We start from the raw sequence: 21,128 nt of genomic DNA, 5'->3' as shown, positions 1-21,128 counted from the left end.
TTAAAAATTGCAAATCACAGTCCTCCTGAATCTAAAAAATATTGAAGGAATTGCTTTAGATGCCCCAAGGAAACCGAAACATGAACCGCTAAATACATTTTCATCAGCTCAGGATATGTAGCATAATGATATTGTCAAAGCCTTCGATGAATATGATTTGGAATAGAAAGTAACTGCTCTGAAAAGAATAAGATCCTTCATGGAAACACTGAATCCTGGTAACATTTAACATTGTTTGATAGTTTAATGATCCACCGCCTATCAAACGTAAGCAGATGGTGTGACGCAGGCTCTGTTTGAATCACTTTTGTGCTCATCACATTTTTTATATTTTTATGAATTTATCTAATTCTGTATGCATTGATATTTTACATAATTATTAGTTGACATAGTTATGAATATCATTAGAACATATGCTTCAAAGTTTGCTGAAAATAAAATATAATTTTGTGTTTTTGACACAGAGGCTGTTCATACATCTGATCTACAGCTGCTTATCAAAGCTGACATTGGGTGTGATGGTGTTTGACAGTAATCCAATATTTCTAATATTATTTCCTACCCAATCATAATTCTCAATCACGGCTAAGACATTTTTATCACTAAATTAGATTGTTGAATAGTACAGAAATCTGTCATAGCATGGCCTCTTCAAGACTTCATTCAGATGTTTCTCCTTTTAAAAAAACTTGCATAAACCTTTCATCAAACTTTTTTTTTTATAGCTGCCCATTCATTGAGGAATAAATATTCTTAATCAAAGTGCAAACATATTTGTTCATATTTGTAAGAGATAAGGAAGATGTAATGGTAATTGTACTTGTGAAGGGCGTGAGACATCCATTCAGCACATGTTTGCTATGGCCTGGCAATAAATCCTCACCTCCCTCTTAGTAAGAGGGTGGGAGCAAAGAAATGTACCACCTTAATATAAAGGCCTGTCAGGTTTAGCCTGACTATTACCTACTTTGGCACAGTAAGCCCACGGTGGCAACGATGAGGTGGAGTTGTGTGTGGCTGTGTTTCCTTGCTTTGTCTGTTGGCAGTGTTACTGATGTCCAAGCCAGACTGGGTAAGATTCGTATAATTTTGGATTATTGGATGTATTATTCTACTTTATGAATACAGGTAAATTAATAATGAATAGCACTGTCTGTAATGTCAATGATTTAGAGCATTTGTAACAAACTTTTTTATGCACTCTAAAATCTTCTGTAGTTCGCAACCATGTCAGCAGCATCTGCAGCACATGGGGCAGAGAGCACTTCAAGACGTTTGATGGAGATGTGTATCAGTTCCCTGGTACATGTGAATACAACCTGGCCTCCGACTGCCATGAGACCTTCCAGGAGTTCTCAGTGCATATGAAAAGGAAAGAGCATGATGGAAACCCCACAGTCAGTTATGTGGTGGTCACCATCAACGACCTTTCATTTCACCTTGGCAAGAGTCTGGTCACTGTGAATGGCATCCCGTGAGTAAAAAGCTGTGTTTTCTCCAAAAGCAACTGTACTTTTTGTTTCTGTGATAATTTTGCACTGAAATATATAAAACTTTCTCTTTTTCCCTAGTGTCAAATTGCCATACTACAATGCAGGGGTACAAGTGGAAAGAAACGTGATTTACTTGAAACTCCAATCTAAAGTCGGTCTTGTCGTCATGTGGAATGGTGATGACGCAGTCATGGTAAAAAGAAACTTGTTTTTCCTTAAATATGTTTGTTACATCCTGTGATGAACTGCTGACTTGTCCAGGGTTTACCATGCGGATGGCCCTGTGTTGGCTGTGATCAGCTCCAGCCACTAGGTGAACCTAAGTGGTTACAGACGATGGATGGATGAATGTTTTTTTGCTAAAAATGATTGTTGTGTGATACACCAGACAAAAAAACACAGACACAGCTCTCCTCAAAGCCATACACTGTTTCGTCAGGACCCTTATGATGATTCTTTTTAGTATCTAACGTTGGAACCCATTTATCTTTCATTGACATGGAATAGATCGACTCATCAGAGATACAGTCATGTTTATATGTTTTTCTTGGTGGTATTTAAATGAATTCCTCAGAATGTTGTGAAGAAACTGAGTGAGGTTAACTACTACAGCATTGGTAATTACAGTACATTAGCTCAAACTATGATTGTATCACAATTTGTATTCCATTCATGTCATTTCATAAAGCACTACATTTGAATTTAAATGTTGTTTATTGTTATATGTTATTTAAATGTGAAACTTGTAATAACCTATTGATGTGTTGCAGGTGGAAGTGGATCGTGACTATGCCAATCGTACTTGTGGACTTTGTGGAGATTTCAATGGTGTTTCTGTCTACAATGAGTTCATCCATAATGGTATTTATGCTTATTGACTTTTTATATTAATACATTTCAACAATCATCCACTGTATCTTTAACCTTTGACATATTACAATAATACGCAGATCGCAAAATCAGCTCCATTGAGTTTGGCAACAAACACAAAGTCCACCGTCCAAATGATGAATGTGAGGACCCCTATGAAGAGGAAGAGGAATCAGCTGAGGCTTCGCTGGAGTCATGCAAGGAGTTTGTGAGTTTTTTTGTATTAGCAATAGTGATACTTTGCAATATAAACATTTGCAACAGAGTAATGTTGTCTCTTTTGTTTGTCTCCTTTCCCCTTTCAGCAAACCACCTGTGACCAGATCTTGCGTTCAGAGCCCTGGAGCTCCTGCACCAATCAGATAAACCCCGAACCTTACATCCAGGCCTGCGTCCAAGACATGTGTGGCTGCACCAACAGTACAAGTGACTTCTGTCTTTGTAGCACGCTGTCTGAGTTCTCTCGACAGTGTTCCCATGCCGGAGGGCAACCTCCCAACTGGAGGACACCTCAGTTCTGTGGTAAGCATTGTGTTTTGTGATCATATCTTTACATGTGTTCATAATATATTACATATTACATATCTTTTATTTGAGAAACACATGGGTAAAAGACTTAAAGAAAGGGCAGAAATGTCTACTTTTTCTATGTGACTGTGTCAAATCAAACATCTGCATATTTTTTCCCAGTTACTGACGCTCATGGACAGCTAAAAAATAAGTTCTCTGTTGATTTGATTTGCAACAAAAATATATATAATAAATCATTTCTAATAAGTACACAATAAAATCTACTTTTGTTACACTTAAGGAAAAAATCTTCTGAGTTACTTCCAACCTTGATATACCTGAATAATTCACATACATTTACACCTACCTTTGTTTATTTCAACTGTACCATATATTCACAGCTAAACAGTGCCCATTCAACATGGTTTATGAAGAAAGTGGTTCCCCTTGCATGGATACATGCACACATCAAGATACAAGTTCCCTTTGTGAGGATCACAAAATGGACGGCTGCTTCTGTCCATCCGGTTAGTGCTGTTAACTTGTGCATACTATGATAATGTCAAATATACCATATTATATTTAATGCCACTGAAGATTCTATTGGACTTCATTGTCCTTGTCTATGAGTGTTCATGACTCGTGTGTCTACTTCAGGAACTGTCTTTGATGATATTTCTATGAGAGGGTGTATCGCTCAATCTGAGTGTCAGTGCAAACACAACAAAATCTATAACTCTGGCGAGGTTTACCGGCAGAACAGTGAGGAATGGTGTGTCAAAAAATTCATTATGTCAACAGAATTTTGAATACATGATCATTTCTTAAACTCTTTTTTGTTAACTTTAATAATCTGTTGTTTCAGTACATGTTTTGAGGGTCAATGGGCTTGTAAGAGCCTTCCAACACCTGCTACATGTGCAGTTGAAGAGGGTTCACATGTCACAACCTTTGATGGCAAAACCTACACCTTCCATGGAGAGTGTTACTACACCCTAGCCAAAGTGGAGAGCAAGGTGAATTGTTCATCATTTTGTCCAATCAAATTGCAGAAAATAAATAACCAGCTGATGTTAAACATTTTTTCATTTTATTTAATTCTACTGACACTTTGTTCTGTTTTTTTCAGGATGATGCAAGTCCAAAATTTACCCTCCTGGCTCAGTTGGCTCCATGTGCAAATCAGAAGTTTGACACTTGTCTTAAGGCTCTTAAAATCGTGCTGAACAATGACAGAAATAATGTGAGTTGAGATAGTCATTTGGAAGACTGTGGTTATCAATCAATCACACTGATGCCTGCAACACTAAGGATCAATTCTGTTTTATTCAGGTATTAATGTTCACTTCTGATGGCACAGTGAAGCAAAATATGCAGACCATCACTTTGCCATACCAGTCAGGTGGGTCAAACAATAAGAAACTCTGAAGAAAATATATTATTGTCATATTTCATTAATGCTATGACTAGGGCTGCGGTGGTGTTTCGACAATTACTGGGATTAATCAAACTTTTTCTTTTTATTACTTGATTCTTATAACAACAATTTAAATAAAGTTTTAAACCTTCTCATTTATAGTTAAATTTTTTCTTTAATCATTTTCAATCATTAACAAAGTTTTACTGGTAAACTTGTCATCCTGATAATTATCACGTTTTTGGTGGGTACAAAGAATAACTCTTAGTAGTAGTAACTAGTAACAGTCATGTTTAACCTACCGTGGCATGACAAGAGATCATAAGCAGAGTAGAACGGGGAATGAGGAAACACAACGGATATTTAGCGTTAAATGTAACTTTTACTTAGGTTCAGACTTGTCCCCTAGTTTAAAACACAGCAATGCAGGGGCGGTTCTAGGGGGGGGGGGGGGGGCAGCAGGGGCCAGTACCCCCGTAACTCTGAGTCTGGACCCCCCTGTGGCCCCCCTGACAGGGAGTCTGCATTAAGAACACCATGACAGATTTTTTGCAATGATTTTGTTCTGAAGGGAAAGGCAGAAATAAAGTGTCTCAGCAGTTTACTACCCAATCAAAATTGCTGAAATTGTAAACACTGCTTTGTCTGAATGAGGGATTTGTCCTTTTTTCCGGGTTGTATGTGCCCCCTAACAAAAAAAGCCGGCCCCAACCTGGCCCCCCTATTAAAACTGGTCTAGAACCGCCACTGCAGCAATGATCTGGCTCATCCTGGTTTTTTACTATTAATTTTAAATCTGTCGATGTGAACAAACAATCACTAGTAGGACCGCAAAAACATAGCAGCTTTGTCGTTTGGCAAACTGATCAGCGGGGGTTCCCAACACATCATACAAGCAGACCATGGAGTGATTTCCACACCAGCCTGCGCTGTTTTGCTGCACTGCCAGATCCAATGTGAATCCAGCCGCCTCGGGATGCTTCCGCTTCAGTAACTCGATTATGGCGGTAGTACTGCTTTATCCAAAGCATCAACGCATGTTGCGTAACGTGTAAAACGTAGTGTTTACGCAATCGATTGTGCCGAAGCGCTGCATCAGCCTTAGCTATGACACTAGCAACTAATTTGACTGTTGCTGTATTTCTCTTTATTCACAGTGGACATCAACATATTCCATGCTTCATCCTTTCACATCTTGCTTCAGACCAGTTTTGGGTTGCAAATTCAGATCCAGCATGTACCTATAATGCAAGTTTATGTCAGTCTGGAACAAAGCTACCGAGCAAAGACACGTGGTAAGCTTGTACATATGTCACATGAATTAATCCTATTCCTAACCCAATTAGCTATCATGTCCATTTTGAAAATGTTTTTCACAATATTTACACCTTGTATTTTCCTCTCTATGGTTTCAGCCATTTGTTTATTTTATTTAAGACCTGACTACTAATTGAATTGTAAATTAAAAAATTAAATGTTAAAATTAAATGATAAAATATTTGGTTTCTTAAGGTTTATGTGGAAACTACAACATGGTCCTGTCTGATGACATGAAGACTCCCCAGGGGATTGTGGAAGGAACAGCAGCAACTTTTTGTAACTCCTGGAAAGCTAACCTCATGTGTGGAGACAGACAGGAAAGACTTGATGACCCCTGTTCCCTCAGTGTGGAAAATGGTAAAACACACTGGCTGATTATTCTACTCTTTATCTACTTTTATTTTATTTATTCAAATAGCTGTATACACTAATTTCTTATCTTCAAGTAGACAGTGCAACACATTTAAACACATTAGAAATTAAAAATTATTGATCATCTACTCATAGAGAATTACGCCAAACACTGGTGTGCCTTGCTGCTAAGTCCAGACAGCTCCTTTGCCCAGTGCCGTTCAGCTGTGGATCCTGAGATGTACTACAAGGTATAGCAAAACCTCTCTTTGTCTATCATTTAATTACATTTTGATGGAATATGTTATTTTCTGAAAGTGTGCTATCTTCTGCAGCGATGCATTTATGCTAGCTGTAACTGTGAGAAGAGTGAGGCCTGCCTGTGTGCCGTTTTCTCTTCCTACGCACGAGCTTGTGCATCAAAGGGAGTTTTCTTGACAGACTGGAGAGAGAATGTGTGCGGTAAGGATTTTTTTCATTATGTTGTGGTAAAGCTGAGTAATTATTTCTCATTAGTTAGTCATAAAACTACTAAGTAACCATTGTCATATTGTGCACAAAACAGATAAATACACAAAGAGCTGCCCAGCATCTCAGACCTTCTCATACAAGCATCAGAGATGCCAGTTGACTTGCAGATCACTGGGCTCACAGCAGCAGAGCTGCATCTCTGACTTTTTGCCAGTGGATGGCTGCTCCTGCTCGGATGGTCTCTACCTAAACGAAAATGGCATCTGCGTTCCCATGGCAAAATGTTCCTGCTACCATGATGAAGTCTACGTTAAGCCAGGAAAGTCTATCAATATCAAAGACGAACACTGGTGAGTCAGTTTTTAGCATGATTGTAGTGCCTTCAATATATTAGATTTACTGAACAAATCCATGTTGTTTTTTAGGTAACTTTTCATCTCGTTTTAAGTTTTGTATATCTTTCTCTAGCGTGTGCACCAATGGAATGCTTCATTGTCGTTCTTGGAGAACCCGCTCATCAAGTAATTTTTGTTTTGTTTTGTTTTCCATCACTACGTGGGGTTGATAGAATGTGCTGCATATTAAATCCATTTCTACTTTTGTTGTAGCCTGCCGTTCTCCAAAAGTGTTCTTCAACTGTTCCACTGCGGGCACGGGAGAAGTTGGACTGCAGTGTGCTCGAACTTGTTTAAACCTGGACAGCGATGATTGTGTGAGTTGTTTTTGCCACTATGTCTTTAATAACTGGATCTCTCATATATGTCCTGAATTTAATGGTGGGCTGTATATTGTGGATGTAGCACACTGTGTATAGTTATACTAGTTTATACAGTTGTTTTTAACAGTAACATCAAATGTTCTTGCATTTTATCACTGTGATCTTACTGTCTTCCCAGGAATCCACAGAGTGTGAATCTGGCTGTCAGTGTCCAGCTGGGCTTCTTGATGATGGCAAAGGTTCTTGTGTTAAAGAAAGTGACTGTCCATGTCAACATGATGGGCATATTTATGCCGTTGGAAGAAAGATCCCAAACCAATGCAACACCTGGTATGACCTTAGTCATTTGTATCATATAGCATGCTGAAAAATATTACCATATCTGCATGCATGTGTTACTGTTGCTGTTAAAAAAATGTTTTGTAATTTTAACCATTTCTGATGCATCTAGTGCCTGCAAAAGTGGGAAGTGGGAGTGCACAGAGAAAAAATGTCCAGGAACTTGTGTTATTTATGGGAGCGGTCACTACAGTACATTTGACAAGAAAACATATGGGTTTCAAGGACATTGTGCCTATGTTGCTCTTAAGGTAAATAATGCATATCAAAATCATTCAAATGATGATGATGTGTCCGAATTAACTTTCCTGTTCACTGATTAGTTATCCTTGTATTAGGTGACACTCAATATTTATTTATTTATTTGATTTAAATGAGATATCTTATATCTATAACTGAGTGTCATATTTTGGGGGAGGAATTTTCTGCAGAATGTAGTTTAGATGCTATGGAAGGTATTTTTTTGTACTGTGCTATAAAGTGAATGCATTTACACATACATAATTAAGTGAATCAAATAAAATGTCAGACAGTAAATTTACTGCAGTGCACTACATAGTACATTTTGGGACAGGCTGACCTTCATGCTTTAATTTAATCCCAGGCTTAATTTTAGAAATTCATAGACATGACATTTATCCAATTCTAAGTGATAATCTTAAACATCTGACTGGAAATACAGTCAATATTTGATGTTTGCATCAACTATGCTATGTTTATGTTTCACTTAAAACTTCCAATGTGTAAGACCTGGTCAGAATCTTAGTGTAAAACATTCATTAATTAGTTTACATTACTAACTGAATATGAAAATCATAGTTTTGGCATTATGTCAAAGACGTCTGTGTTGCAGAGATGTCTGCTGACGTTGGCATCCTAACCACCTAGCCCTGGCTCCTCCCTGTGTTGTAATATCACACAGTACCTCAAGTCAGCTTAGGGCCACTAACTGCATGGCTAACTGACTCAACTAGCTAACGGCAGCTAGTAGCTACAGCAAAGAATAAAGTGACCAGCTGTTTGCGGTTACTCTGATGATGTGCTGCCCCCTATCAGTCTGGATTGATCTTCGACAGACTACTAATTCTTACATGTTGTAGCTTTAAGATGAAGTAATGAATGAAAAATGATAATTATATGATCTCCCAGGGACTTAATATGTTCTAGACTTCTTGAAATATTGTGGACTAGAAAAGGCTAAGCTGAATTTTAATGTGATCAGTGGTCTTTGTACACTATTAAGCAAAAAGACTAAACATGTTGAATGAATCTCTCTCTTTTAAGAACAAGTGCGGGAATAAAACAGTACAGGAAAACTTTGGAGTTATCACAGAAAACGTACCATGTGGCACTACAGGCACAACATGCTCCAAAACTGTCAGAGTCCAACTAGGGGTAAGGGCTCATACCAACAACTGACATGTATTCTGTTCCATAAAGTATTTAACACAAAAAAAATATTAAATACATCAAACTGCAATGAAAGCAACATAAAACATCTTTCTTAACATTACAGCGAAAGGAAGTCAAACTATCAAAGGGTACCTTTGAAGAGGTGGACCTGGAAGAAGGCTCTGTGATTGCGTACAGAGTAAGGAGGGTTGGATTGTATCTGGTGGTAGAATCTGAAATTGGTCTGGCAGTGATGTGGGATCGCAAAACAACAATTCGCATCCTCCTGGAACCACAGCACAGCGTGAGTCACAGTATTTGTTTGTTGAGTGATGATGACTAAAATCTCTCAGAAAGTATTCAGAGATTTGATATGGTATGTAAAAGAAGTAACTGACTCCCTTTCTCTGACTGGACAGGGAGAGGTGTGTGGCCTGTGTGGAAATTTTGATGGTGATGGACAGAATGACTTCACCACCAAGGGTCAGATGGTAGTGAGCAGTCTGTTAGAGTTTGCAAACAGCTGGAAAGTGTCAAGCAACTGCCCAGATGTGGAAACAATTCCTGACACCTGTGAAGCAAGACCCAATCGACACCACTGGGCAAAAATGATGTGCAGCATTATCACTGGAGAGACTTTCAGAGACTGTCACAAAAAGGTAATGACCAATTTGTCCCTAATTTGTATTATTAAATCACAGGGTCAAATATTGGACACATTTTTAAAAAATTAATAATATATTTTGACAACAGGTTGATCCCCATCCATTTTATGAAAACTGTGTGAAAGACTCTTGCGCCTGCGACTCTGGAGGAGATTGTGAGTGTTTCTGCTCAGCGGTGGCAGCTTACGCTCAGGCTTGTAACGAGGCCAGTGTCTGCGTTGCCTGGAGAACTCCAGAAATCTGTCGTAAGTATACAACAAATTTACCCTCATATTAATCTGAGCCATTTCCTGCCAAGACCCTGTCATTAGATCCACAAATTCTTATGAACCCAGCGTTTAGATATTGATGGCAAGATGTTGTATGTGTGATGTACTGTAGGTATGAATATAGTTCCTTTTCTTTATAGACAAGAAATATGATATTCATATCATATATAAATTTTTAATTGTGGTTAAATATTTCATATGTAAATAGACACCAAATGTAAGTAAAGCGGATATGTATTACAGAGACTAGTGTATGTTGCGTCAGTGCATGCTTAATGAAAAATATATCATCGAGACTGCACTGATTTCAAATAAAATTTCTAGTTCAATTTGAACTTCCAGTAAGTGTAATTTTGTATTACAAAGTATTATTGTTTTTTGTTTTTTTTTGGCCTGATGGATGTGATTCAGAACTAAACCTTTCCCTTTCTGATGTTCGGTGGTCTTTTACGTATTATGGAGTGAATGATAACTTCCCAAATCTAGCTTAAACTAGATTTAATCTTCAGTCCTAAAAAAATATGATGTGAGAATGTATCAGGGGGATTTTTAAGATTGAGTTTTCTTTAACAGAGATTGAAATATGTATCCGAATCAACAATTCCTTTGGTAAAAAAAAATGCATACCTTGTATCTTTTCCTACTAGCCGTCTTTTGTGATTACTACAATGGCCCAGAAGAATGCAAGTGGCACTACAGTCCCTGTCACACACCTTGCTACAAGACCTGCTTAAATCCACAAGGAATTTGCAGCAACCCTATACCCAACCTGGAAGGTAAGAACATCTCACCTTACTTACCTCTGGTTAGTGACTAGGTCAAGATCAACTTCATTATCCAAGGGGGGCAATTTGTTTCACAGCCAGCAGTGAACAAAAACAATGATAATCACACACACCAAGGTACACTCAATAAACACGTAAAAGAGACTGAGAATGACATGGTGCTGTCAAATCTTAAATGTCAAACTGATCCAATTTGGCTAACCTTATTTGACAAAGTAGGAAAACAATTGACCAGCTGGCCAGCTTCAGTGTTAAAGATTTAAATAAAATGTAAGCAACAATTACACCCATCAGCAAGTGGCAAAGCTGTGCTAGTAATTAGATGATCAATGATATTCACCTGTCAGAAGGTTTAATGTTCTGTCTGATTGGGGGAATTTACCCTCAAAATGTAATTTGTGTTGTTTTATGTTTTATGTTTACAGGCTGTTACCCTGTATGCCCTGAAGACAAACCCATATTTGACGAGGAGACTCAAATGTGCGTAGAGGCATGTCCCATTACAACTGTCACACCAGCTGTATCTACTGCTTCAACTACAACACCACCAACGACTGTACCTACTTCTCCAATTTCAACACCAACCACAACTACAACGTCTAAGCCACCAACAACTGCACCTACTACGCCAACTACAGAATATACAACACCACCAACAACAACTGGACCTACTTCTCCAACTACAGAATATACAACACATCCACGAACAACTGTACCTACTTCTCCAACCACAGAATATACACCACCACCAACAACAACTGGACCTACTTCTCCAACTACAGAATATACAACACGTCCACCAACAACTGTACATACTTCTCCAACTACAGAATATACAACACATCCACCAACAACTGTACATACTTCTCCAACTACAGAATATACAACACCACCAACAACTGGACCTACTTCTCCATCTACACCACTAACCACGGAATATACAACAACACCAACAACTGTACCTACTTCTCCATCTACAGCTGAAACCACACCTACAACACCAACCATAACCACAAGGTCTACACCACCAACAACCGTACCTACTACTCCAACTACAGAATATACAACACCACCAACGACTGTACCTACTTCTCCAATTTCAACACCAACCACAACTACAACGTCTACACCACCAACAACTGCACCTACTACGCCAACTACAGAATATACAACACCACCAACAACAGCTGGACCTACTTCTCCAACTACAGAATATACAACACATCCACCAACAACTGTACCTACTTCTCCAACCACAGAATATATACCACCACAAACAACAACTGGACCTACTTCTCAAAATACACCACCAACCACGGAATATACAACACCACCAACAACTGTACCTACTTCTCCATCTACAGCCGAAACCACACCTACAACACCAGCCATAACCACAAGGTCTACACCACCAACAACTGTACCTACTACTCCAACTACAGAATATACAACACCACCAACGACTGTACCTACTTCTCCAATTTCAACACCAACCACAACTACAACGTCTACGCCACCAACAACTGCACCTACTAAGCCAACTACAGAATATACAACACCACCAACAACAACTGGACCTACTTCTCCAACTACAGAATATACAACACATCCACCAACAACTGTACATACTTCTCCAACTACAGAATATACAACACCACCAACAACTGGACCTACTTCTCCAACTACACCACCAACCACGGAATATACAACACCACCAACAACTGTACCTACTTCTCCATCTACAGCCGAAACCACACCTACAACACCAACCATAACCACAAGGTCTACACCACCAACAACTGTACGTCCCACTACAATTCCTGTAACTTCTGCCACTACACCATGTTCGAAACCGTGTGAGTGGTCAGAGTGGTATGATGAACATGACCCAGCTACAGACAAAAATGACTGGGAAACATATGAGAACATCACAAATAGTGGTAAACACATATGTGCAAATCCTATCCTAATTGAATGTAGATCAACACTATATCCACACTTGTCCTTTGATGAATATCTCGATCAATCTCAGCAAGTTGTTTCTTGTAATGTGAGTTATGGTTTAATATGTAGAAAAGAAAACCAACCCATACCTCCAGCAAAGTGCTTAAACTGTGAATTCAGGGTATGTTGTGATGTATGCATTAACCAACCTACTACACCTAGTATGACAACTGAACCACCGACTACAACCACAAGGTCTACACCAACAACAACTACGCCCACTACCCCAACTACACCACCAACCACCGAATATACTACAACACCACCAACTGTACCTACTTCTCCAACGACAGCCCAAACCACACCTACAACACCAACGACAACCACAAGGTCTACACCACCAACAACTGTGCCTACTGCTCCAACTACACCACCAACCACCGAATATACTACAACACCACCAACTGTACCTACTTCTCCAACGACAGCCCAAACCACATCTACAACACCAATGACAACCACAAGGTCTACACCACCAACAACTGTGCCTACTGCTCCAACTACACCACCAACCACCGAATATACAACACCACCACCAACTGTACCTACCTCTCCAACTACAGCCCAAACCACACCTACAACACCAACCAAAACCACTAGGACTACACCACCAACAACTGTATCTACAACTCCAACTTCGCCACCAACCACCGAATATACAACACCATCACCAACTGTACCTACTTCTCCATCTACGGCCAAAACCACACCTACAACACCAACCACAACCACAACGTCTACACCATCAACAACTGCGCCTACTACCCCAACTACGCCACCAACCACCAAATATACAACACCACCACCAACTGAACCGACTTCTCCAACTACAGCCGAAAACACAGCTACAACACCAACCACAACCACAAGGTCTACGCCACCAACAACTAGACCTACTTCTCCAACTACAGAATATACAACACGTCCACCAACAACTGTACATACTTCTCCAACTACAGAATATACAACACCACCAACAACTGTACCTACTTCTCCATCTACAGCCGAAACCACACCTACAACACCAACCACAACCACAACGTCTACACCATCAACAACTGCGCCTACTACCCCAACTACGCCACCAACCACCAAATATACAACACCACCACCAACTGAACCGACTTCTCCAACTACAGCCGAAAACACAGCTACAACACCAACCACAACCACAAGGTCTACGCCACCAACAACTAGACCTACTTCTCCAACTACAGAATATACAACACGTCCACCAACAACTGTACATACTTCTCCAACTACAGAATATACAACACAACCAACAACTGGACCTACCTCTCCATCTACAGCCGAAACCACACCTACAACACCAACCACAACCACAACGTCTACACCATCAACAACTGCGCCTACTACCCCAACTACGCCACCAACCACCAAATATACAACACCACCACCAACTGAACCGACTTCTCCAACTACAGCCGAAAACACAGCTACAACACCAACCACAACCACAAGGTCTACGCCACCAACAACTAGACCTACTTCTCCAACTACAGAATATACAACACGTCCACCAACAACTGTACATACTTCTCCAACTACAGAATCTACAACACCACCAACAACTGTACCTACTTCTCCATCTACAGCCGAAACCACACCTACAACACCAACCACAACCACAACGTCTACACCATCAACAACTGCGCCTACTACCCCAACTACGCCACCAACCACCAAATATACAACACCACCACCAACTGAACCGACTTCTCCAACTACAGCCAAAAACACAGCTACAACACCAACCACAACCACAAGGTCTACGCCACCAACAACTAGACCTACTTCTCCAGCTACAGAATATACAACACGTCCACCAACAACTGTACATACTTCTCCAACTACAGAATATACAACACCACCAACAACTGGACCTACCTCTCCATCTACAGCCGAAACCACACCTACCACACCAACCACAACCACAACGTCTACACCACCAACAACTGTGCCTATTACTCCTACTACACCACCAACCACCGAATATACAACACCACCACCAACTGAACCTACTTCTCCAACTACAGCCGAAAACACAGCTACAACACCAACCACAACCACAAGGTCTACGCCACCAACAACTAGACCTACTTCTCCAACTACAGAATATACAACACGTCCACCAACAACTGTACATACTTCTCCAACTACAGAATATACAACACCACCAACAACTGGACCTACCTCTCCATCTACAGCCGAAACCACATCTACAACACCAACCACAACCACAACGTCTACACCACCAACAACTGTGCCTATTACTCCTACTACACCACCAACCACCGAATATACAACACCACCACCAACTGAACCTACTTCTCCAACTACAGCCGAAACCACACCTACAACACCAATCACAACCACAAGGTCTACACCACCAACAACTGCACCTACTACCCCAACTAAACAACCAACCACCGAATATACAACACAACCACCAACTGTACCTACTTCTCCAACTACAGCCGAAACCACACCTACCACACCAACCACAACCACAACGTCTACACCACCAACAACTGTGCCTACTACTCCTACTACACCGCCAACCACCAAATATACAACACAACCACCAACTGTACCTACTTCTCCAACTACAGCCCAAACCACACCTACCACACCAACCACAACCACAAGGTCTACGCCACCAACAACTGCGCCTACTACCCCAACTACGCCACCAACCACCAAATATACAACACCACCACCAACTGAACCGACTTCTCCAACTACAGCCGAAAACACAGCTACAACACCAACCACAACCACAAGGTCTACACCACCAACAACTAGACCTACTTCTCCAACTACAGAATATACAACACGTCCACCAACAACTGTACATACTTCTCCAACTACAGAATATACAACACCACCAACAACTGGACCTACCTCTCCATCTACAGCCGAAACCACACCTACAACACCATCCATAACCACAAGGTCTACACCACCAACAGCTGCGCCTACTACCCCAACTACACCACCGACCACCGAATATACAACACCACCACCAACTGAACCTACTTCTCCAACTACAGCCGAAACCACACCTACAACACCAATCACAACCACAAGGTCTACACCACCAACAACTGCACCTACTACCCCAACTAAACAACCAACTACAGAATATACAACACCACCGCCAACTGTACCTACTTCTCCAACTACAGCCCAAACCACACCTACAACACCAACCACAACCACAAGGTCTACACCACCACCAACTGTACCTACTACTCCAACTACGCCACCAACCACCGAATATACAACACCACCACCAACTGTACCTACTTCTCCAACTACAGCCCAAATAACACCTACCACACCAACCACAACCACAAGTTCTACGCCACCAACAACTGTGCCTACTACTTCAACTACACCACCAACCACCGAATATACAACACCACCACCAACTGTACCGACTTCTCCAACTACAGCCCAAACCACACCTACAACACCAACCACAACGTTTACTCCTCCAACAACTGTGCTAACTACTCCAACTACACCACCAACCTCAAGACCATCAACGGAACCCACTACTGCCACTACTACTACTCCACCAATAACTCTTGTTACTGGTCCCACTGCAACGCATCCGTCAACTGCCCCTGTTGTACCTGAATCTACAACCATAACATCTAAAGCTCCACCATCAACGGTGCCCCCAATCACCCCTCCTAAACCTGATTGCCCTGAATGGAACGTCGGAGTAAGAATCCTTATGTTACTAGCACACTGAAAGTATACACAATGTATAATTAAGTAGTATAGCATTTATAATAACATTGCACCTTTGCACATGACACAAGACAAGCCTTGTATGCATTTTTGCAAATGACTTCAAAGTATAATCAATTTTCCCCATGTTTTTCTTTACGTCAGACAAACGAGACCTTCCTATTGTGCAACTGCACCATGGCCAGATGCATTGAGAACAATACAGTTGAAATAATTCCATATGAGTGTCCACCGATTCAGAACATCACTTGTGCCAATGGAAAGAAACCAGTTATTTTGTATGATGAATACCACTGCTGCAATTATTCTGCTTGTGACTGTAAGCCATTCTTTGGTTAAAATGCAGTTTGACATATTTTTTGACTCATATGTTTTACTTGCTTGATTTAAGATTTGGAACTTTTTTGGGTCTTTTTTTAGGTGAATGTAAAGGCTGGGGAGATCCTCATTACATCACCTTTGATGGCTCATACTACAGTTATCAAGGAAACTGTACTTATATCCTAATGGAAGAGATTTCACCAAGAAAACATTTAACGATTTATATTGACAATGTCCTCTGTGATCCCACTGAAGATGTCTCTTGTCCACGATCGATAATTATATCATATGATTCACAAGTTATCACACTCATGAATCATAACCTAATTGGAGCTGTACAATTAGAGGTATGTATGGTCACATAAAAGTTTCATTGTACATTCTGAAAAACTCAACAGACTAACTTTGAGTAGATGATTACTGTAAGTGTAGAATAGCGATAAAATATAATTTTGTCATACTATCTATTTTTTTGTTATATAATTATCTATTAATATCTACTTTTCCCCTGTAGGCACTCAAAGATGGAGTCCGTTTGAAACTACCTTATTCACAAGGAGATGTTGAAGTCTTGAACTCTGGCCTTAACTTGATTTTTGAGATTCCTCGTCTTAACGTCATCATTACTTTCGGAATAAATGGCTTTAGTGTCAGCCTTCCATTTGAACACTTTGGCAATAACACACAAGGCCACTGTGGTAGGAACATCTCTCTCTCTCTCAAGTGGCCATATTAAGAAATTATTGAGTTCAGACTGTAATATTAACTGTTTGGGACTCTCTTTCAGGAACATGCAATAACAACCAGGCTGATGACTGCATGTTGCCTGGAGGCCAGCTGGTGGAAAGTTGTGCTGTGATGGCTGACTATTGGCCTGCAAAACATATTAACCCACCCGACTGCAAGATACCAACTCTACTGCCCACTAGTGCTCCCGAACCTCCACCAACCGTAACTCCATGCAAGCCAGATTCCATATGTGATATGCTTAAGAGCAGGTAGGCATAAAACTTCATAGTAGTTAAAATGCATCCCCATAACTTTGGCATAGCTACAGCTTAAACACCATAACTTTGTTTGTACTCTGTTTGTGTTTTACTTTCCACAGTGTATTTGAAGAGTGCCACCCCTTCGTCTCTCCAGACAGATTCTTTCAAGGTTGTGTTTTTGATAGCTGCCATGTTTCTAATGCAGAAGTGGAGTGCACAAGCTTGCAGACTTATGCTGCTGCATGTGCTCAAGAAGGAATTTGCCTTCACTGGAGAAACCACACCAAACTGTGTAGTAAGCAGCCCCTCAATATTATGACTATAAATGCTGAGATCAGTGGAATCAGGAGGTTGAAGTATTATTTTTTTACACTTTTGTTGCATCCAGCAGACATTACTCTGGCTGCTGCATATTTAATTATATACAATAGGTGGGCAATATGTATTTTAAAACATTTTCTTCACTAACAGCAAGTGACTGCCCATCTGACAAAGTATACAAGCCATGTGGTCCTGCAGAACAACCAACCTGTGATGACAAGTGAGTTTCAGCACAGTGTATTCATTTGAGAGTGTTCTTGACCACAACACAGTAGCCTAGAATGGAGTGTTTAAATTAGCTGTGTTTTTAGAGATCTTAAAGGAATGATAAAAACTGACATCTTTCTTGATGATTGAATATTACAGTTTTGATAAACCACCTTCAAAATTCACTACTGAGGGCTGCTTTTGTCCTGATGGAATGAAACTCTTCAACCAAGAGTCTGGCATATGTGTTGATAAGTGTGGTAAGTGTGCTGTAAATTTGTATGTCCTGCCAGTGAACTAAAAGTATCTAATCAATCATGAAGTCCTAGAAATGCTCATTTGTGTCCTTTGCTCAACAGGATGTATTGATCCTGAGGGCATTCCTCGTGAGGTGAGAGTGTTTAATTAAAATCCTAACCCTAACCCTTGCTTGCAAAAGAAAGTTAAGTCACAACTGTGTTGTAATCTTTCAGTTTAATGAGAGGTTTGAGTATAACTGCCAAGACTGCATCTGTGAGGAGTCAACGAAGACTGTGACATGCAAGCCTAAGGTGTGCCCAGCACCACCTCAAACAAACTGCACTGGCCCAGGGTTTGTTCTTGTCAGCCAGACTAATCCATCAGACCCCTGCTGTTCTGTCTTTGTTTGCCGTAAGACATGTAGCATCAATGCAAATTTTTCTTCTACAGTTTTCAAATTGATATAGATGACAATTCTTGAAGATGGTTTGTAACTAGTTGCTTTTACTGTTGTATCATCTCCAAAGAATGTCACAGCAACACTTGCCCAGAGACCAACATGAACTGTCCTATTGGATATAAACCAGTTTTCAGTGTTCCTGAGGGAGGATGCTGTCCGGAGCATAGATGTGGTGAGCTCATTAATTCATAGCTTGATTTATATAAAACCTCAAGACGACAGATACTTTCATGCAGTTTCCATTGTCTTACTCTTTCTAGATCCTAAGAGAGTTTGTGTGCACAAAGATATTGAATACCAGGTAAATAAGTTAGGAGTGCAAAATGATTTCTTACATAATTTGTTAACATGTCACTATTGTTATCAAATGATATTTGTTAGATTGCTTCAGTTATGAATGACTAAAAACTAAAGTATGAATACATGTCTTCTTCATTTACCAGCCTGGCATGTCAGTTCCTGCAGCTGTTTGTCAGGACTGTACCTGCTCATTTGAGGTTGATCCCAAGTCCGGTCTATTCAAGATTACTTGTAGGCTACATCAATGTAAAAGCTGTGACTTGGTAAGAGGAATTGCGCCCATCATACCCGAACACACATTGAATACTATGCAACTTGTTTTCTTAAGAATATGTTTATTGAGAGGGTGAACTTGTAAACTTTACTTGGCAACTTAACTACTCCTTTCCTTCAGGGGTATGAATATGTACAAACACATTCAGATGAATGCTGTGGAAAGTGTGTACAGACACACTGCATGGTCAATGTTAATGGTACCAAGCAGCTTGTGGCGGTAGGTTGAATCATCTATGTTGGCTGCTATTCCACCTGTTCCTCATTAATAACGTAAAGTTTCTCAGTAATAAGGTGTCTGTGTAAATTCCGGTTTATGTGTGTCCCCTCATCTCACTGCTCTCCAGCTAGGAAAAACCTGGTCACCACTTGGGAGTAATTGTGAGCTCTACAGCTGTGTTAAGAGTGGTGAGACTTTAACAACAATCAGTTCACACATTGTGTGCCCGCCATTCCAGGAGAGCAACTGCAAAACTGTAAGTATCAATTTCAACACATCTGGATAGTCATCTATGAGAAAATGAGTTTTTTTGATGTTGTGTATTTTCCTCTGTAGGAAACAATCCAGACTGCTGCAAATGGCTGTTGTAAGACTTGTGAGTATGACTGTTCTGATTTGTGTTTACATTTCTTTTAAAGGTACTTGAAAGAAATTGTGAATGTGTATCTCTTTTATAAAAGGTGTGGAGAAAGAGAAGGCCTGCAAGTTAGTAACAATGAAAACTCACATTACACACAAGAGCTGTCAGTCCTACCAGGAGGTCCAAATGCCATATTGTGAAGGATCTTGCAACACTTTCACCAAGTAAGGAGGATACTGAAAATTCTCATTCCTCTGGAAAGAAAATGTTTAGGTATCGTTTAGTGCAGATGTTTGCATTTATCAATCCCTCCTATGCCTTCTTCAGGTACTCTGAAGCAGCAGCTTCTATGCAGCATTCCTGCTCCTGCTGTAAGGAGACACGCTTCAGCAATCGCACCATTGACTTGCACTGCTTGAATGGAGAGGTGGTACCCTACACCTACATCCATGTGGAGGAGTGTGGTTGTGGCCACACAGAGTGCACCAGAGCGGTTGGACAGTCCGCTCGCAGGAGGCGAAGCTTCACTCTGGCGTAATACACAATATGTCATTACATTGATGGATGTGAAAGTTTCTTCTCATGTCGTCTTAATCATTACATCTCTTACAAAGTATTACAATTGTAGAGAATATTCGTCAATTCAAATAAAAAGATGCAACTTGAAGTATCAACTCTTTTGTCTTGTTTGTACCTATTTAAGTTGTTTTGATTTGCATTTATAAACTATCAATAATTAATTATATTCATTAAAAAAGTCCAATCATCTTTAATCAATATAATTAAAGAAGAACTTTGAAGGGTGAAGTGGAGAGGGGGATCAGTTGGTCCTGAGAAGAAGCCAGATTGCTGAATAGAAACAACACATCAGGCTTCAGTGCCAACCTAAAAAAAAAACACACACTTAGACTTGATAAGGCAAATTTCCATCAGCTGAAATCCTTGACAGACATCCGAGACAGCTCCCTAATGTTGGACAGCAATACTGTTACTGAATACTGACCATACAGTTTACAGTAATTAGTATTTTTTTTTCATGTGGGAAAATG

The 21,128-nt window shown here is 40.2% G+C and overlaps 1 protein-coding gene across 2 annotated transcripts; it reads left to right on the top strand.

The window, feature by feature from the left end:
• Positions 1-980: 980 nt before the first annotated feature.
• LOC115586438 (mucin-2) lies at positions 981-20,747 on the top strand. 2 transcript variants are annotated; one of them, XM_030425504.1, is made up of 44 exons: positions 981-1,072; positions 1,219-1,474; positions 1,572-1,686; positions 2,264-2,354; positions 2,444-2,571; positions 2,669-2,885; positions 3,275-3,400; positions 3,531-3,645; positions 3,739-3,889; positions 4,003-4,116; positions 4,206-4,275; positions 5,448-5,585; positions 5,803-5,967; positions 6,118-6,212; positions 6,297-6,423; positions 6,527-6,782; positions 6,901-6,953; positions 7,041-7,144; positions 7,329-7,480; positions 7,602-7,740; positions 8,774-8,884; positions 9,006-9,185; positions 9,301-9,540; positions 9,635-9,791; positions 10,463-10,591; positions 11,026-14,742; positions 14,791-16,358; positions 16,532-16,706; positions 16,808-17,055; positions 17,223-17,406; positions 17,496-17,706; positions 17,817-17,992; positions 18,169-18,238; positions 18,385-18,485; positions 18,585-18,616; positions 18,699-18,876; positions 18,993-19,097; positions 19,186-19,226; positions 19,369-19,488; positions 19,620-19,718; positions 19,846-19,974; positions 20,055-20,094; positions 20,180-20,303; positions 20,407-20,747. In XM_030425504.1, the coding sequence occupies exons 1-44, from the start codon at positions 997-999 to the stop codon at positions 20,615-20,617; spliced, it is 11,034 nt and encodes a 3,677-aa protein (XP_030281364.1). In that variant the 5' UTR covers positions 981-996; the 3' UTR covers positions 20,618-20,747. The 2 variants fall into 2 exon arrangements, with proteins under 2 accessions (XP_030281364.1, XP_030281363.1); XM_030425503.1 differs by having other exon boundaries at positions 11,026-16,358.
• The last annotated feature ends 381 nt before the right edge of the window (positions 20,748-21,128 follow it).

Source organism: Sparus aurata, chromosome 8, assembly GCF_900880675.1.
Source record: "Sparus aurata chromosome 8, fSpaAur1.1, whole genome shotgun sequence".
Lineage (NCBI taxonomy): Eukaryota > Metazoa > Chordata > Actinopteri > Spariformes > Sparidae > Sparus > Sparus aurata.
This window is presented reverse-complemented; position numbering and strand designations above follow the sequence as displayed.